Source organism: Rhinatrema bivittatum, chromosome 2 (assembly GCF_901001135.1).
Source record: "Rhinatrema bivittatum chromosome 2, aRhiBiv1.1, whole genome shotgun sequence".
In the NCBI taxonomy this organism is placed as follows: Eukaryota; Metazoa; Chordata; class Amphibia; order Gymnophiona; family Rhinatrematidae; genus Rhinatrema; species Rhinatrema bivittatum.
The window spans coordinates 721,713,132-721,729,892 of record NC_042616.1 but is presented as its reverse complement, the minus strand read 5'-3'; the positions used below and the strand labels follow the sequence as shown (position 1 = coordinate 721,729,892).

At 42.6% G+C, this 16,761-nt stretch overlaps 1 protein-coding gene across 1 annotated transcript in view; it reads left to right on the top strand.

Moving 5' to 3' along the window:
* Positions 1–4,199: 4,199 nt before the first annotated feature.
* The window catches only part of PABPC1 (poly(A) binding protein cytoplasmic 1), a 58,754-nt gene continuing 46,192 nt past the window's right edge, over positions 4,200–16,761 (top strand). The window contains exons 1-2 of the mRNA XM_029591815.1: positions 4,200–4,640; positions 4,897–5,121. Of these exons, the coding sequence (XP_029447675.1) occupies positions 4,929–5,121 (193 nt within the window). The 5' untranslated portion in view covers positions 4,200–4,640; positions 4,897–4,928. The remainder of the gene's footprint in view (positions 4,641–4,896; positions 5,122–16,761) is intronic.

Here is a 16,761-nt window from a genome sequence, read left to right as displayed (position 1 = left end):
TGGAGGGGCTCGAGGGGCCTCCGAAATGGGCGGAGTTCACAGGCTTAAGTCGGGTGGAGGAGGAGGAGGAGGGGAGGAACCCTCCTCCGACGCTGATAGCTCCGACTGCTGCGTGGCCAAGATGGCCGCCACCCTCCTCCCCAAGGGAGGAGGGGCCGAAGATCGAGTGCCCGGCGGCCTGCTCTGCCGCGAAGAAGAAGGAGAGAAGCCGCTGCGGGCAGCACTCGGCCCCCGAGATGGTCCCTCGCCCCCGGGAAGACATCGGGAGTAGAGACCCTCTCGGGAGAGTCGCCCCCCCGCAGGCCGTGCAGGCCGAAGATCGCGGCATCCCGGGCCAAAAATGGGGCAGTCACTGAAAGCGCGCCAAAACGCAGCAGGCAAGTAACTCTGCCTTCTAACATGCGCTGTGTGACACAGCCACCCCCTCCGGAGTCCACAGAGGCACGGCAGGCCGGGGCTGTAAAGAGAGAGCTCACTGCCTGTCACTAACAGGTCTTAAGTGGCTCTGGAGCACTAAAAGTAAAAACTTTAATTTTTTTTTTTTCAAACCCCCTTCAGGGTAATGGACCCTGGGACATTGGGGGGAGGGTGACCGACCCACCGGTAAGCTCTCCCCCAACCTACTGGGACACACTAATCCGGGAAATTCAAGGAGGGCAATGCCCTCTGTGCCTGCCCCGCAACTGAGCTTTGCGCTGCCCCAAACCAAACAGACAAACCTGACCAACAGAGACCTGAAGGTAAGTAACTATTTGTTCCAGTCAAAAGAGCAATTCCCAGTACGAACAACCTGACCAGGACAGGACCGCAGGTTATGCCTCTCAATCTGCTAGAGTCAGAGAAAATACTGAGGGATCGCAGGTGGCACACCAGTATATCTAGGGGGTGTTTTCAGTTTTCTCTCTGACTCCATCTGCTGGAGGGGAGGCATAACCCAGCAGTCTGGACTGATCCTGGTACGTACAGGGAATAAGGGGTTCCAGCTCATTTTTCTGAAAAAGACGCAAGGCCCTGGGATCATCCCCTTCCAATTGTACGTGGGAAACAATCATCCTGGTCTGGATCAGGATCCACAGGAGACAGGATGGGGAACTAACCAAACCCATGAAGACCCCTGAGGAACCCCTGAAACGACCTGGGAGACATCCAATCTGCTCACCTTAGGGGGAGGGGGGGGGCCCAGGAGTCGAGCCATCCTGCTGATTCATGTGAGCTAAATAAGCATTATGCATGAGAATTACAAAATCTGTTGAAAAGGCAGATGGGGGAGGGGGCCCCGCAGGAGGGACAGCAGAACTGTGCTCTGGGTTTGCCCCCGCAGCAGGGGGGGAAGGGGGGGAAGGTGGAATCTTCGGCGTCAAAACGGGCAGTGGAAGAGAAAAATCTGCGTTCATTCTGTCATTTGGCTGCGTTGCAGTAGCCGCACCTGAAAACAAGATGGCCGTGGTTCCCGCACTCGGCGAACTTCATGGAATGCCCCCTAGTCCTTCTATTATCCGAAAATGTAAATAACTGATTCACATCTACTCGTTCAAGACCTCTCATATCATATCCCCCCCTCAGCCGTCTCTTCTCCAAGCTAAACAGCCCTAACCTCTTCAGCCTTTCCTCATAGGGGAGCTGTTCCATCCCCTTTACATAAGAACATAAGATATGATATACTGGGTCAGACCAAGAGTACATCAAATCCAGTATCCTGCGTCCAACAATGGCCAATCCAAGACACAAGTACCTGGGAAGTACCCAAACATTAAACAGTGGCTATTCACTCTTGATTAATAGCAATTTACGGACTTCTCCTCCAGGAACTTATCCAAACCTTTTTAAACTCAGCTACACTAACTGCTTTAATCAGATTCTTAGGCAATGAATTTCAGAGCTTAATTGTTCATTGAGTGAAAAATAATTGTATCAAATTTGTTTTAAATGTGCTACTTGCAAACTTCATGAAGTGCCACCTAGTCCTTGTATTATCTGAAAGAGTACATAACAGTTTCACATTTACCCGTTCAAGTCCTTTCATGATTTTGTAGACCTCTATCATATTCCCCTTCTGTCATCTCTTCTCCAAGCTGAACAGCCCTAAACATTTTAGTCTTTCCTCATAGGGGAGCCATTCCATGCCCTTTATCATTTTGGTTGCCTTTCTCCAACGTAACTATATCTTTTATGTGATGCTGCAACCAGAACTGCACACAGTATTCAAGGTGCAGTCTAACCTTTGAGTGATACAGAGGCATTAAGACATCCTCAGCTTTATTTGTCATTTCCTTCCTAATAATTCCTAACATTGTTTGCATTTTTTGAACCCTGCAGCACACTGAGCCAACAATTTCAATGTAATATCAACAATGACACCTGGATCTTTTTCCTGGGTGGCAATTCCTAAAATTGGACCTAATATTATGTAACTACAGCATGGGTTATTTTTCCCTATATGCATCACCTTGCACTTATCTACCATCTGGACACCCAATCTTCCAGTCTTGCAAGGTCCTCCTGCAATTCCTCACAATCCACTTGTGATTTAACTACTCTGAATAATTTTGTGTCATCTGCAAATTTGAAGACCTCACTGGTACCTCTTTACAGATCATTTGTAAATTAAAAAGCACCAAAGTACAAATCTCTGAGGCACTGTACTGTTTACAATTCTCCACTGTGAAAATTGACCATTTAATCCTACTCTCTGTTAACCTGTCTTTTAACCAGTTTACAATTCACAAAAAGACATCTCCTCCTATCCCATGACTGTTAGTTTTCTTAGAAGCTTCTTATTAGGGACTTTGTGAAACGCCTTCTGAAAATCCAAATACACCACATCTACTGGTTCACCTTTATCCACATGCTTATTCACCCCTTCAAAAAAAAGTAGCAGATTTGTGAGGCAAGACTTCCCTTGGGTAAATCCATGCTGACTGGTTCCCATTAAATCATGTCTATATATATGTTCTGTGTTTTCTAAAGTGATTTAAAAAAATAATATAATATACAAGAGCAACACTGAGACCTCGAAACATTAGGCTGCATTTATTTTGCATATATTACCATATTGAAATTTTTTGCACTCCCCTTTCTTCCGTCTTACATATATATCCTCACCACTTTTAATGAATATTTAGAGATTCATTACTTCCATATCCAACTACAGTATGGTGCCAGTAGTATTTTCTTTCAAAATCAAGGTCCTATTTGCTTAAAAGGCAATAGTAATTCTAAATACATGAAACCTTTTTACTTTGAAAAGCTAAAATGAAAGGCCATTTGGGGTGAAACACAGAAGCATGGCCCAACACAATGGCTGTGGAAGATACGGGGCTGGGTGAGGCAGGCAGCAGCCGGGGGTGGAGGAAAGTTGCGGTATATCGGCAGAGTGCGCCATCTCTGGGTCCCATTGCTGTTTTGAACCACACGTTATTCTGTACAGTCACGTGCTTTAAAGTCGCGGTAGGGCCAGGCGGCAGAAGAGGGCGATGCGTCCCCCACCACCCCTATTCTCCTGCTGCTGAGATGGGACGGAGATCTTTAGGGAGCAGGGCAGGGGATGGGGCAGAGCGTGATTCCCTAACTAAAATGTAACTAGACCCGCTATTACAAGTATAGCACGTTCTCTCCTTTTACCCAACAGTTCTAGCCTATTGCTTTTCTTTATATTACAGGCAGCCCCATTACTCTCCCTTCTTCCCATTACCACATTTGGATTTATTATATTTTTCCACGGCCGAGACTAGTTTTTTTTAAGGAACAGGTTTAATTCTGCTACTTTGGGAATGGTCTTTACAAGACCCTAAAATGGATTTGGAGTTGCAACAGGTTGTTAACGCCCCCATATTGTAAAGTTTCTCAATCACAAGACCAAGCAAAAAGCATCTTCAACTCAAAGTTCAGACTGTGAGCCGGGCAAAAAAGCGGAGAGGCGATCTTAAATCATTCATCGGCATTCTTCTTAGCAAGCTGTTATATCTTTCAACGACAGGCAGTCTCCCTTTCAGCCTCGCCCTACAAAACTAGCCTCTCACAACTACATGTATTTCCCGCATGTCTGGCTGCCAGAATCTTTAAGCAGCCCCACGCCCCTCAGCTTACTGAACACAGCTCCTTCCGGTTCCCCACCCCACCCGCGCCGAGGTGCTTGCGTGCCGCCGTCCGTACGGCACTGACGTCAGCAGCTCTCTATAAATAAGTGGCGGTGGTACACGTCCTCTTCCCCTAACTCCCCGGCTGTTAGTGCTGTGCGTGTGAGCGTGTGCTCCGAAGCCTGGCCTCGGCACACATTTCTTATTAAAAAAAAATAAAAAATAAAAAAAAATTACAAAATCCTTCAAAAATCATCATAAAAAAGTCTTTATTTTCTTCCTTTTTTTGAACTTTTAATTAGGAAAAAAAACCCACACACACGCTACAAAAAAAGCCAACAAAAAAAAAATAAAATAAAAACAGCAAAACAGAAAAAAATCCACCCCAGCAGTAACCAGTGAAACGAAGCTTTCGATCGCAGGAAATCGGCGACGGGCGGAGGAAACATCGTGGACGAGGCCGCGCTTGAATCGTAAAGCCGTGTTTGCTTGCTGCTGTCCTCTTCTCCGCCCGGCCGGCCAAGGCGCGCGAGCCTGCAGCGGATCCCCGTCCTGCCTCCTCCGGTAACAGCCTCCACCACCACCACTTGTGCAGCTGCTGCTGCTGCCGCCGCCGCCGCGCGCGCGCGCCTCCACTCGCCCGTTAAACTTGGAACCGTCTTCGCCGCCGCTGCTGCAGCCTGGCAGCGCCCGCGCTCCTCGGGTTGGGGGGTGGGGGGGAGCGGCCTGGGGGCCCCGGGCGGCAGGGCGGTGTTTTAGGGCGAGCTTCGTGTGTGTCTCCCTAACCAGCCCCGTCTCTCTCTCTCTCTCGTGTCTGCAGTGAAGCTTGAGCCGTCCGACTTCCCGCGGAAGATGAACCCCAGCGCTCCCAGCTACCCGATGGCGTCGCTCTACGTGGGGGACCTGCACCCGGATGTGACCGAGGCCATGCTGTACGAGAAGTTTAGCCCGGCCGGGCCCATCCTCTCCATCCGGGTGTGCCGGGACATGATCACCCGCCGCTCCCTCGGATACGCCTATGTCAACTTCCAGCAGCCGGCCGATGGTGAGCTCCGGCGCCTCCGGGCCCTGGCGCCTGTGCTTTAACGGGCAACCGGGGCGTCTCCGAGTTCCCCTCCCCCCCCCTTCTGCTTGTCTTGGGACCCCACCCTGTCTCTCTTTTCTCCTATTCTGCTCCTCTGGGGTGGATTCTATCCTGTATCTCCCTCTTTTCCTTGTTCTGCTTTTCTGGAGGGCCCTCCAACTGCATCTTTCTCTTCCTCTTATTTTGCAAATAGGTGTAGTCTCCTCTCTCTCTCACTTTTTGTGGTTTGTAGCTCTGGGGGTCCTGCACTCTATGCAGCCTTTCTTGTGCTTTGGGAGTAGATTGCCTCCCCCTACCTTTAGGCTGCTTTCTCTTATCTGTGCCTTCCGTCTTATTTCACCCCACCCCCAACATACATACTTCATGTTAACTTCTGCCCTATTTTCTTTCTAGTATGTCTGGTATTCTGTTGCTTATTTTCTTTCCTTTCAATCCACCCTCTAAGCATTTTAATTAATTTCCTGTGTTTATTCAGTGTCTCTTACTCTGTACTGACTATCATACAGGTTCTCCCAGTTTTTTCTTAGTTTTTTATGTAGGGTTTCTAGAATTGTATTATGAAACTATTATAAAAGTTTTCTGATGCTACACATTTTTTAAATTTAATTTTTTCTCCCCTAAATGCCTGTGGAGGGGGAGGGGGCAAGAGTCCTTAGTAATCAGTTTTGGTTTAGTTCTTTCCCAAACATGGTAAACTGTTATAAAAAATATCTTGTGCTGAATGTCTAGGAAACGAGTTATAACATTTACCGGTACTTGCAGAACAGCTGCAGATGGTCAAATGCAAGCTTTGTACAGATCTTCTAGCTTTGAAATTCTGTACAACTATGAAAGTGTACAAAACTGGTTCTACTGCAGAGCCTTAAGATGGAAACTGGTTAATACATATGTACAGGCTTGCCAAGTATAGATCTCAGAAATCTTGGTTTAAATGCAATTGAGCAGTAGTGTAGTGTTCATTAATGTGTGGTTTTTTTTTTTTTGCAAAATGATTTTTGATGATTTTAGCATAGTATTCAATAAGGAAACTACATTGATGTGTTGATTCTGTTTTTTGCTAAATATGAATTTTGGGTAGTTTAGCAAAGTTCCCGAAAGGAAACTGGCTGCATAAAATAATTGCCTGGTTCTCCCATTATAACTTTTGCACCATTCACCCAATTTCATTCAGATTTCTGCTAGAGATGATAGAGTTCATGTGCTCTTGGAGCTTAATACATATGTTTTTTCACTCTCCTACTGTAGGGTAACAGACCAGTTATCTCGGGTGGGTCTGAGCCCATTATGGTGAGAAGGCATTTTTTAAAGCTGCCTTTCCATTGATTAGTGCCTGTGGTCACAGCTGATGTTATTTTTTGCCTGATTTCCTATAGGGGAAAACAGGACTCTGTATTACAGGACGTGTAAGGCAATACATGTCATTACTATGTACAAACTCTGTACCAAAAGAAGGAAACTAGGCATTATGAAATGTTAACACATCTCATTATTGTCATGTAGAGCTGTAGAAATAGGATGTGCATGTATGGTTGCATTTTGTGTTGAATTAGAGGGGGGTTTAAGTCTTTTGAAATTCTATCATAATTGGACTTATTCTCCAGCTTATCTGCAGAAGACTTGTTACATTGTAGTCTGCTGTCCAGTGAGATATTAATTAAGGCTGTCCTGTCCAGTAAGTTTTGTTCCTGTAAGGGAGAGGATGTGATGCACCAATTGCCTTCCCCTTTACCTTCCATCTGTTGGAAATTCACTTCAGAGGAGGCTTCTACTCTGGTCTCTGTCAGGTGGGGCTCCGGAGTGTCTACTGTGTTTGCAAGAAGGGGAAAATGGGAATTAGTCAATAATGCTTAGTTGCAGAATCGAAGTGGAATCTCTCAGAATATGAAGATGACTGCACATCTGCATGGCATGGTGATAGTGGTTATAGTGGTTTGAAGTCTGCTATTCAAATAATTCTGCTGATTACAGTGCAAAAAAACTTCTGGTGACGTCCATCCCTGCCATAATCCAGCTAGTATAGGTTTTCTATTTACTTGGCGGGGAGTTTACAATTAAAATATTAGACTTCAGTCTGAGCAGGATTGTATGCAGAAGTTAAATTCTTTTCCCAAGGTTATCTACTGAGGGAGACTTTTCTTGATAGAATAAAAAAAAAAAGCACTGAAATTATTGCATTGGCTTCTAATAAATTGTCATTTCAGCAACAGCCTTATCTAAACATATTTTCACAATCTGTAATTGCTGGATTTTGATTGTGTTAGCAAAGTCATCGCATTACATACCCAACAATGGCAGGAAAATATGCTGGGAAACTGAACTAGAGGGATAAAGATGCACAAAAGATGTGCTCATTTCCATTTAAAAATCAAGGGGAGGGGTTTTTATAATTACCAGAAGAGAAGTCACTTCCAATAATAGCCGGATTTTTGGGGCTACGGATTTCTGTATTTCATTCTATTTTGGTCATGGCAATAAAGTAATCAGAATCTGATTTCAGTGATATTGCTGAAGAGTTCACCCTGTGGGTAAATTTTACTTCTCAAATAGTGTATGATTTTGAAAAATGGTGTACCTATGGCTTTGTACATTAAATCACCTACCTCAGGCATGGAAGTATCTGAATTTTTATAGTGCCATATTAGAGGGCTTGAGGCTTGGTTGCATTTGGCTGCTTGTTGGCCAGATTTTTGCCTCTGCATACAAGTTCAGAGATTTAGAATGACCTCAAGACTAAAGAAAATGAGTGGGTTTGTAACTTTATTGTAACTTGATTGTATAATTATTTCTGAAATTTATCTACTAAAAGTTAAGTGGTGAAAGGGTGATTCATTATGGGAAGGTTAGGCAGAATTGGTGTATGTGCCTACGGTCTGTTGCAAATGAAAGATAGTCATTCAGCAACTTTCAAGGAACTAGTTGCAGTCCTCCAAGAGGAAGTAGCTAATTTTGCCATTTTCTCTCTGAATTGTCAGTTGGTGAAACTTTGTATAAACAGAGTAGCACAAACTTCTCCTAATATATTTTGCAAGCAAACCTAGTACTGTTTGAATTTAGCTATTTATGCTGATCCAATTCAGAAGTTCTAGACAGAAAACAGAATAGTAGCAGCTACTGTTTGAAAAGAGAGGCCCCAAGTTCTCCCCCTACCATTCAATTAAATGATACTCCTAGAAGTTAAACTGGAACACATTTCTTTGGTAGTTCTCATGCCTAGGTCAGTATTATAGAACCAGTTTAGCAGGAAGTATGTTACTTTTCCTATTGTCTTTTGAAAGGGACTTTATACTGGGATTGGCCAAACTGGTTATCAAGAGAGAATGCCAAAGCATGAAATATTGTTAAGATATTACCTTTTCTGATAAGGGAATACCTGTTAACCAGCACTCATGTTCATATGTGGCACCAGCAAAATAATGCCTTGCAAATTAAGATGATGTTTAATTTTCCATACCAGGCAACAGATTTCAGATCCCTAGAACAAAGGCCGATAAGGAGATGAAAAGCTACTACAATTTTTATTTTTTTTTAAGAGCCAGCTTTAGCTGATGCACAATTTTCTAAAATTGGTATGCAGAATTAATTTAGAGACACTCATTTATTTTTATTTGTTTTATTTATATTCAAAGTGGCTTACATTCAGGTACTGTAGGTATGGACATTTAAACAATATTAAAAGATTCTACGCAATTTTCAAGACATGTCTACCCATGTGAAGTGAGAACAGAAAAGTAATTCCCATGTGGCTTAATTAAAAAAGAAAATGTCGTGAAAAGACTTTAAATAATGAAAGGGACAAAAAAGTCTTACAAAATTACAAGGTATATAATAGTATAAAAGATCAGTCAGGTTAAATTAACAATTACATATTGCTAAACATAGCAACTCCAGGCCATAAGGTTCTTTGCACACTGTAATGAAGGGTTGAGGAGACAATTTTTAGGTCAGTTTGTGGACTTGATGGGAAACAATTCGTGAAGAAAGATCCAAAGCAGAAAGTCTGCATTACATTTTTGCTTCAGTGTTTGTGGTGGAAAGGTTGCTTGAGAGAGATTAACCCAGCAAGGGAGGTAGATCCAAGCAGTAGGAAGAAATGTTTGTGTAAGAGAATGTCCCTGTAAAAAATTAATAAAGCAAAAGTGCTAGATAAATTCCTCTAAGATTATGTTGAGAAATTTAGTAAAAATGATACGATTATTTCAGGAGTCAGAATAGGTCCATCTAGTCCCCATATTTAACAAGGAGATGTGTGAAGATTTCATGGCCAGTTTTCTTTGGCAATAAAATTTACACCTGATTGTGATTGCCAGGCAGATTTCAGAATGTTAGATGACATTGTAATGTGCCAGCTTATTTCCCTATAGGAACATATCAGAATATCAAATTTGAGTGAAACAGTTTGGTTTAAAAGCTATTGGGGAAGAAGACATGGGGAAGGGGAAAGACCGACCCACAGATATGATTTCCTTGTCAGAATTGAGGCTCATAATTAATAACTTAGTGACGCCAGGCTAACGTTTTTTGGAGAATGTAGCAAATATCAGATGGTAAATATTTCTAAAACTTTTCTTACAGTGCCTTATCATGGGATCATTTTTAGATTGCCTGAGATGGATTTAGAGAGCTTTTGAGTTAGTGAATTTGGTTGAAGGGGAAGTTGAAGTGCCAGTGGCAGTAATTCTCTATATTACAGTTGGAACAAGGTGACAGGTTTGGGCCACTGTGCAGTGGTTTATCAAGGATCCAGACTCGATGAATGGATATTTTACTCTGTGCTGAAACTATGGAAGTCATGAATAAAATGCTAAACAAGTTGTAACACATGCTTGGCATGTTTCCTGAGGGAAGAAAAGGGCCATGTGACAGTGCTGCTACTGCTCCTTCTCTTTCCTTACTCTCATGGCATACATATTGAGGGGTGCTTTCCATGGACAGATTTGGATAATATTGAGTTAGGCGAGTAGGAATTTCAGTATATCTCCCCTACCAAATTTCATCCAAATCTGTTGACATAGCGTCAGAGAGGCAGCAAATACAAAAGATGTTTGAGGAAAAGCACCTAATCATGTCAGAAGTAAATTTTTAGAGAAAAAATGTCTGTGTGTGATGTAGATGGATTGTAGAGAAATGCTGATTTGAGGATTTAAATGTATTGTCATAGCTTGAGTTGAATAGGAATTTTTTACCCTTCTGCATAATTGATTACAGATACTGTTGGGGATTTTTATTTTACATTTCTCTGAAGTACCATCTAAAGATAGCTTTTGCAAAACATGGTCCGTATTGGCTGGGAGGCACGGGACTCTCAGCACTTGTATTCAAAATTTGGAGCTTCTTAGCGGTTATTAAAACTCTATTTATGAACTTGTTTTTGTACAATTTAAATTTGGCCTTTCCCAGCTGTGACAAGCTACATGTTTGGTTAAATTTAAACAAGACCAAAACAAGAAGTTTAATCTTCTAAGATGTTAGAACAGCTATCTTGATAAGACAGGGAGGTGTGAGAGGCACTTTTATAACAAAGAAGTTAAAATAATTTAGATATTTGTTCACTGTTGTCGTTATCATGCACGGCACACTTTCAGTAGTCACTATCAAGACCTGAAATTGAGATCCATAAGTGAAAAGTAGATATGGGGTGTAGAAAGTGTACCAATATACATGTTCAAATGATGATAAAAATCAAGTAGCACTTAAGAACGCAAGTCACTATATTTCATCAGGCACATTTAAAGACTTGCTTGGGATTACTGCTGCTGAACAATATTCCAGTAGAATATTCATTCTAGAAGCTTGAATTCAAAATTCATTTCTATTCCAGGTATAAACAAAGTTTTAACAGTGTTGCATGCAAATCGCAAAGTGATGAAGGCAAATTTTGATTGGACTAGGGTCCTGGCATAATCACTGGTATATTGCTAGAATCTTTTGATGAACACGGGCAATAGAGTAATAAATTTGCATATATAATCTGCTGTGATTCTAGATGTCAAAAGAACAGAAGAAATGCCATGATGGGTTAGAGCAAGGGTCCATCAAGCCCAGCATCCTATTTCCGATGGTGGCAAATCCAGGTCACAAGTACCCAGCAGGATCCCAAAGAATAGATCCAGACTTTTTTGCTCATAATTAGGAATAAACAGAGGCTTTCCCAAATCTGCCTGGCTAATAATGGTTTATGGACTTGTCCTCCAGGACCTTTTTTGAACCCATCTATGCTACATGCTTTGACTATGTTCTCAGATATTTTTTCTCTGGTTTGTTTTAAATGTGTTACCTATTATTTTCATGGAGTGATCCCTAGTACTTGAACTATTTGAAAGGGTAATTACCTGTTCCACCCCAGTCATAAACATCTGCCATGTTTCCTCTTGGCATTGACCCATCAAGATATACATGGTTTTTGATCGATATGTTGCAATCCTGCTTTCTTTGGCTGGATTGATATGGCAGCATGATGAGTGGGTTATACCTACCTGCCATCGGGTGGAGATGGAGAGCTACACGTTTTCCATGACATCTTTCACAGTACATGAGTTAGTGCAGCAGTATATTTCACTGTCTTCAGTAGGTACTGACATATCTAGTCTGCAGTATTTTGAAAGGCTCCCGGTTGATCATCCTTTGGAAGGCCCAGTAGGAACCCAAGCAGTGAGGCAGTAGATCCAGAAAGCTTCAAGGTTCCTTAAGACTAAAGGGCTCCAGCCCCTCCTCCCCCCCCCCCCCCCCCCCCCCAAAACTCCAGTTTGAAATTTTTCTCTCAGGTTCTGACTTACTGATTTTTTTATTTCTGCTCCTCTTCTTCCTGCCTCTCAACCCCCAGCCTCGGCCACCTACAATATTGTGGGCTCAGATTCTGTTCCTTCCATGTTTAAGGGGTCTCTGAGCAGACTAGTTGCTGGAGTTTTAAGCAAGAAAGGATCAACTGCATGGACCATTTTTAATTCTGGTGTCTATTGCAGTTGTTCTGAGAGAGCTCCAGGGGAAAGGGAAGCATAAAGAGTAGAAATGTGTGTTGATGTTGTAAACTGCCATGGGCAGGCTTGTTCCTGGTATAACAATGTCCTGGTATGAATCAAATGAAAGTGCTGCGTGTGTGAAGCCAGAGTTACTCAGCAGGCCTGGAGTATGTTGTGCACAGCAGCTGCAGAAGCGTGGGCAGGCTATACAGCGTCTACCTCTCTGGAGGAGGGGGGGGGGGGGGGCGCAGAGCTCGGCCTGCTGAGGTAGGGAGATTATTACTAGTCTGAAGGTGGGAGAAGTGAGAGATTTATATCCTTCTGGCTGCTGTTATGAGCCCCTAAGGTTGATGTCTTGGTCTCCACTGTTTCAAGACCACAATCCCTATGGCTCTCGGGGATTCATAAGACAGGAAAATTGAATACCAGCTGAAACAGGTTTTTGAGACATCGCCATAAGCATTGTAAACTTCAGTTTGTGAGGGCTGTGTGGGCACAACAGCTTCTAGATGCCATGGATGGGGATTTTGAGCTTGATATGTTGGCCTGGATGGAGCTAGGTGAAGCTTTCCTTGCATACTCACATTGTGATTTAATTAGAGCCTCAGCCAAGGCCATGTTCATGATCACAGCTCAGACTATCGGCTACTAACACCTGAAAGTCTTGTTTGAGCAAGCCACCCTTCAAAGTCAATCTCTTTGTTTTTTGGTGAAGACAAGTAGAAGTTGGCAAAGGATCTGTGGGAAGTAAAGCACCAGAGATTACTAGAGGGTAAGCAATGCAGAGCAGCTAAGGGGCCTATGTAGCAGCAGCAATTTGAAGACTCAAGATGTTACTGTCCTGGATGAAATTTCAAGTTGTGAGGGCCCACTAAGAATCGTCCCTTTTGTGAAAGAAAAGAAGTTCCCAGGATGGAGCAAGCTTCCAAGGGGGAACCTGCCCCATGCAATGAAGACCAGCAGGTCCCCTCTTGAGGTGAGTCCAATGGGTAGAAGGCTCGCCAGGTTATTTTTGGAGAGGACCCACATCACAGTGGGTGCTGGATGTTCTGGAATTGGCATTTTCCATTTTAGATGTTACCTTTGTTTCCCCTAGTCAGCTGGAGGGAGCAAGGACAACAATAGTCAACCTTTCAATGTTTCTTGCAGCTGGGAGCATTAGTTTGGGTTTCAGCCAATGAAGAGGACTAGGGCAGATACTCCACTTACTTTGTGGGTCTGAAGAAATTCTGAATCAGAAAAGGGTCAATTGATCTCTCATTTTCAGATGGAGACCTTGCGGTCAGTCATAATGGCAGTGAGAAAAGTTTCTCTCATCCCTAGATCCAACAGGAACATATTTGAACTTTCCCATTAGATGAGAGCATCAGAAATATCTGCATTGTCAAATAATGGGAAGTCATTTTCAATTCAGAACTCTTTCATTTGTGCTGGCCTCTGCACTACAGAGGTCATGATGTGGTGGTGGCTTTTTTGCACAGAAAGAACTTAAGCCATTATCTAGGCAACTGGCTTATCAGAGTCAAGTTAGAACAAAAGAATCAGACAGCAACCACCAGAGTAATCAAAGTTTTGTAATTGTTCAGTTAAGAACATAAAAAATTGCCATGCTGGGTCAGACCAAGGGTCCATCAAGCCCAGCATCCTGTTTCCAACAGAGGCCAAACCAGGCCACAAGAACCTGGCAATTACTCAAACACTAAGATCCCATGCTACTGATGCAATTAATAGCAGTGTCTATTCCCTAAGTAAACTAATCAGTTAATGGACTTCTCCAAGAACTTATCCAAACCTTTTTTGAACCCAGCTACACTAACTGCACTACCACATCCTCTGGCAACAAATTCCAGAGCTTTATTGTGCATTGAGTGAAAAAGAATTTTCTCCAATTAGTCTTAAATGTGCTACTTGCTAACTTCATGGAATGCCCCCTAGTCCTTCTATTATTCGAAAGTGTAAATAACCGATTCACATCTACTCATTCAAGACCTCTCATGATCTTAAAGACCTCTATCATATCCCCCCTCAGCCGTCTCTTCTCCTAGCTGAACAGCCCTAACCTCTTCAGCCTTTCTTCATAGGGGAGCTGTTCCATCCCCTTTATCATTTTGGTTGACCTTCTCTGTACCTTCTCCATCGCAACTATATCTTTTTTTGAGATTCGGCGACCAGAATTGTACACAGAATTCAAGGTGCGGTCTCACCATGAAGCGATTATAGAGGCATTATGACATTTTCTGTTTTATTAACCATTCCCTTCCTAATAATTCCTAACATTGTTTGCTTTTTTGACTGCTGCAGCACACTGAGCCGATGATTTTAAAGTATTATCCACTATGATGCCTAGATCTTTTTCCTGGGTGGTAGCTCCTAATATGGAACCTAACATCATGTAACTACAGCAAGGGTTATTTTTCCCTATATGCAACACCTTGCGCTTGTCCACATTAAACTTCATCTGCCATTTGGATGCCCAATCTTCCAGTCTTGCAAGGTCCTCTTGTAATGTATCACAATCCGCTTGTGATTTAAGTACTCTGAATTATTTTGTATTATCTGTAAATTTCTCAGAGCAAACTGAATCTTGCTCAAGTCTAGTATCCGAGAACAAGATTCAATACTACCATGAAGAGAGAGTTCTTAACAAAGGAAAGAATCTGTAAAACACACCTCCAATTGAGAGGTTTTTTTTTGTTGGCAAGATCCTCGTCCCATGGTTGCTGCCATGGGGTCCATGGCAGCAACCCTGGGCAACTGCATATATATGACCTCTTCTGAATTCTTATTATTATGATCCATGATGTCTCAGAATTTTGAGGTGTGCTTATCTACAGCTGATCAGGAAGTGTCTGTGGTTTTGGCTCAGCAAAAACAGTCTGGAGATCCCAACATGGATGGTGGTGACAACAAATACCTGCCTAAAAGGTGGGGTGGGGGGGGGAGGGGCTGATTGTCGCAACCAATTGACTCAAGGCCTGAAGTCAAAGCAGGAAACATCAATGGGTTGGAAACAGCTATTCACCTAGATGTTCTGGCCTTTGTCCCACATAGTCAGGGAGTAGAGATCAATTTTATCTGACAATGTGACAGCAGTGGCATATTTGAACAGACAGGGGCACCAAACGTGTCTTGGTTGCCCAAGACACATCTGTCTTGATAAACTTGGCAGAAAGACAATTGGCAGTGCTATTTGCAGTTCTTATAAACCAGAAAAGACCATGTTCAAGCAGATTTCCTCAGCCAGCATTTGTTGGACACAGGAATGGGAATTGGGCGAGATGGCCTTCTAGTTAGTAATCAACAGATGGGGAGTCCAGAAAGTGGATCTCATGGCAACAAGGCAGAATTTCAAATCTGAGATTTTTTAGACTGAAGACCACCTTCTCTATTTATGTGGCCACTCCTAGGAAGAGTTTTAAGAAGAATAGAGGATCATCTCTTCTTAGTTTTAATGGTAACCCCACATTGGCAAGCAAACCATGGTATGCCGATCTGAAGCCGCTCAGGTTGAGAAACTTCTGTGGCTGTCGGTGAACAAGGGTCTATTAAGGTAAGGCATGTTCTTCATGAAAGACCCAGCTGAATTAAAACTTACAGTTTATCAATTGACAGGGTTCACTGACACAAGCGTGGTCTATCGACCCCAGTTTTTGCTGCCATGTTGGATAGGAAGCAATCCACTTTTTTTTTTAGCATATGTACAGATCTGGAGGACATTTGGTGCCAGATGTCAGCAATAGACCTAAGGAGTTGCAGTGGTTGCTGGTGATTGCAGGAGAAAAGTAATTGGAAGGGGGTGGGGTGTTGAGATAGGGGAGAGAATGGCTTTCCCTTTCATCCATCCAAAAACCCCTAAAAACAAAGAAAAATTTAAAGGCACCTCCCCACCCCAAAATAGATTTTAAAAAATGGGGAAAAAGCAAATAAGTAGGAAAACAATTATCCTGACCGTTAAACTTTTTTTTAGCTAGTACTTAGTTATATTTTTCCACCCCTGTTATAAAAGGTCTCCCTGCTTTTGGTTTTTACATTCATTTAACAGAAATATTTTGTTGACATTTGTGGCTTTAGTAGAATCTCCTAGTGTTGGTTAAAAAGCTCATAAGTACAAATGGTCTTTTTGGAGTTAGTGTGAGTGTTTGCCTTTTGGTATGCTCTTTCAGTTGGCAGGGGTATTCCACTGGTGAAATATAGGTCCAGTGTGGGTTTTCTTATTTAGTTAATTCCCACCAAAAAAAGTAGCAAAAAGAACAAACTGTATCAAAATTGATACTTGTTAAAGGCGAAAAGCTCTCCTATCCATTCTTTTACATTGCAGTTTGGTGCAACTGCATTTTCGATATGGGCATTATAAATTAAATACTTCTCTGAAGTGACGCATTTACTGTAGGACAACATGCTTGAACTACGCTTATATGTTCAGTATCAGTATATCTGGACAGATGGCCACCAGCAAATATGTTAGCAAAATTAATCAAGAAATTAGCGCTTTGCTTTGAACCTGTATTTTTCCCGTAAGCTTTCCCTGTTACACATTTTTACTAAATCAGGATTACAAAATGTTTAGGGTTTTGGAAATAGTGTGGAGTAGAGATCTAACTTGCGAGATAGAGGAAGAGGATTTAAGAGATTGTGATGCTTTGAT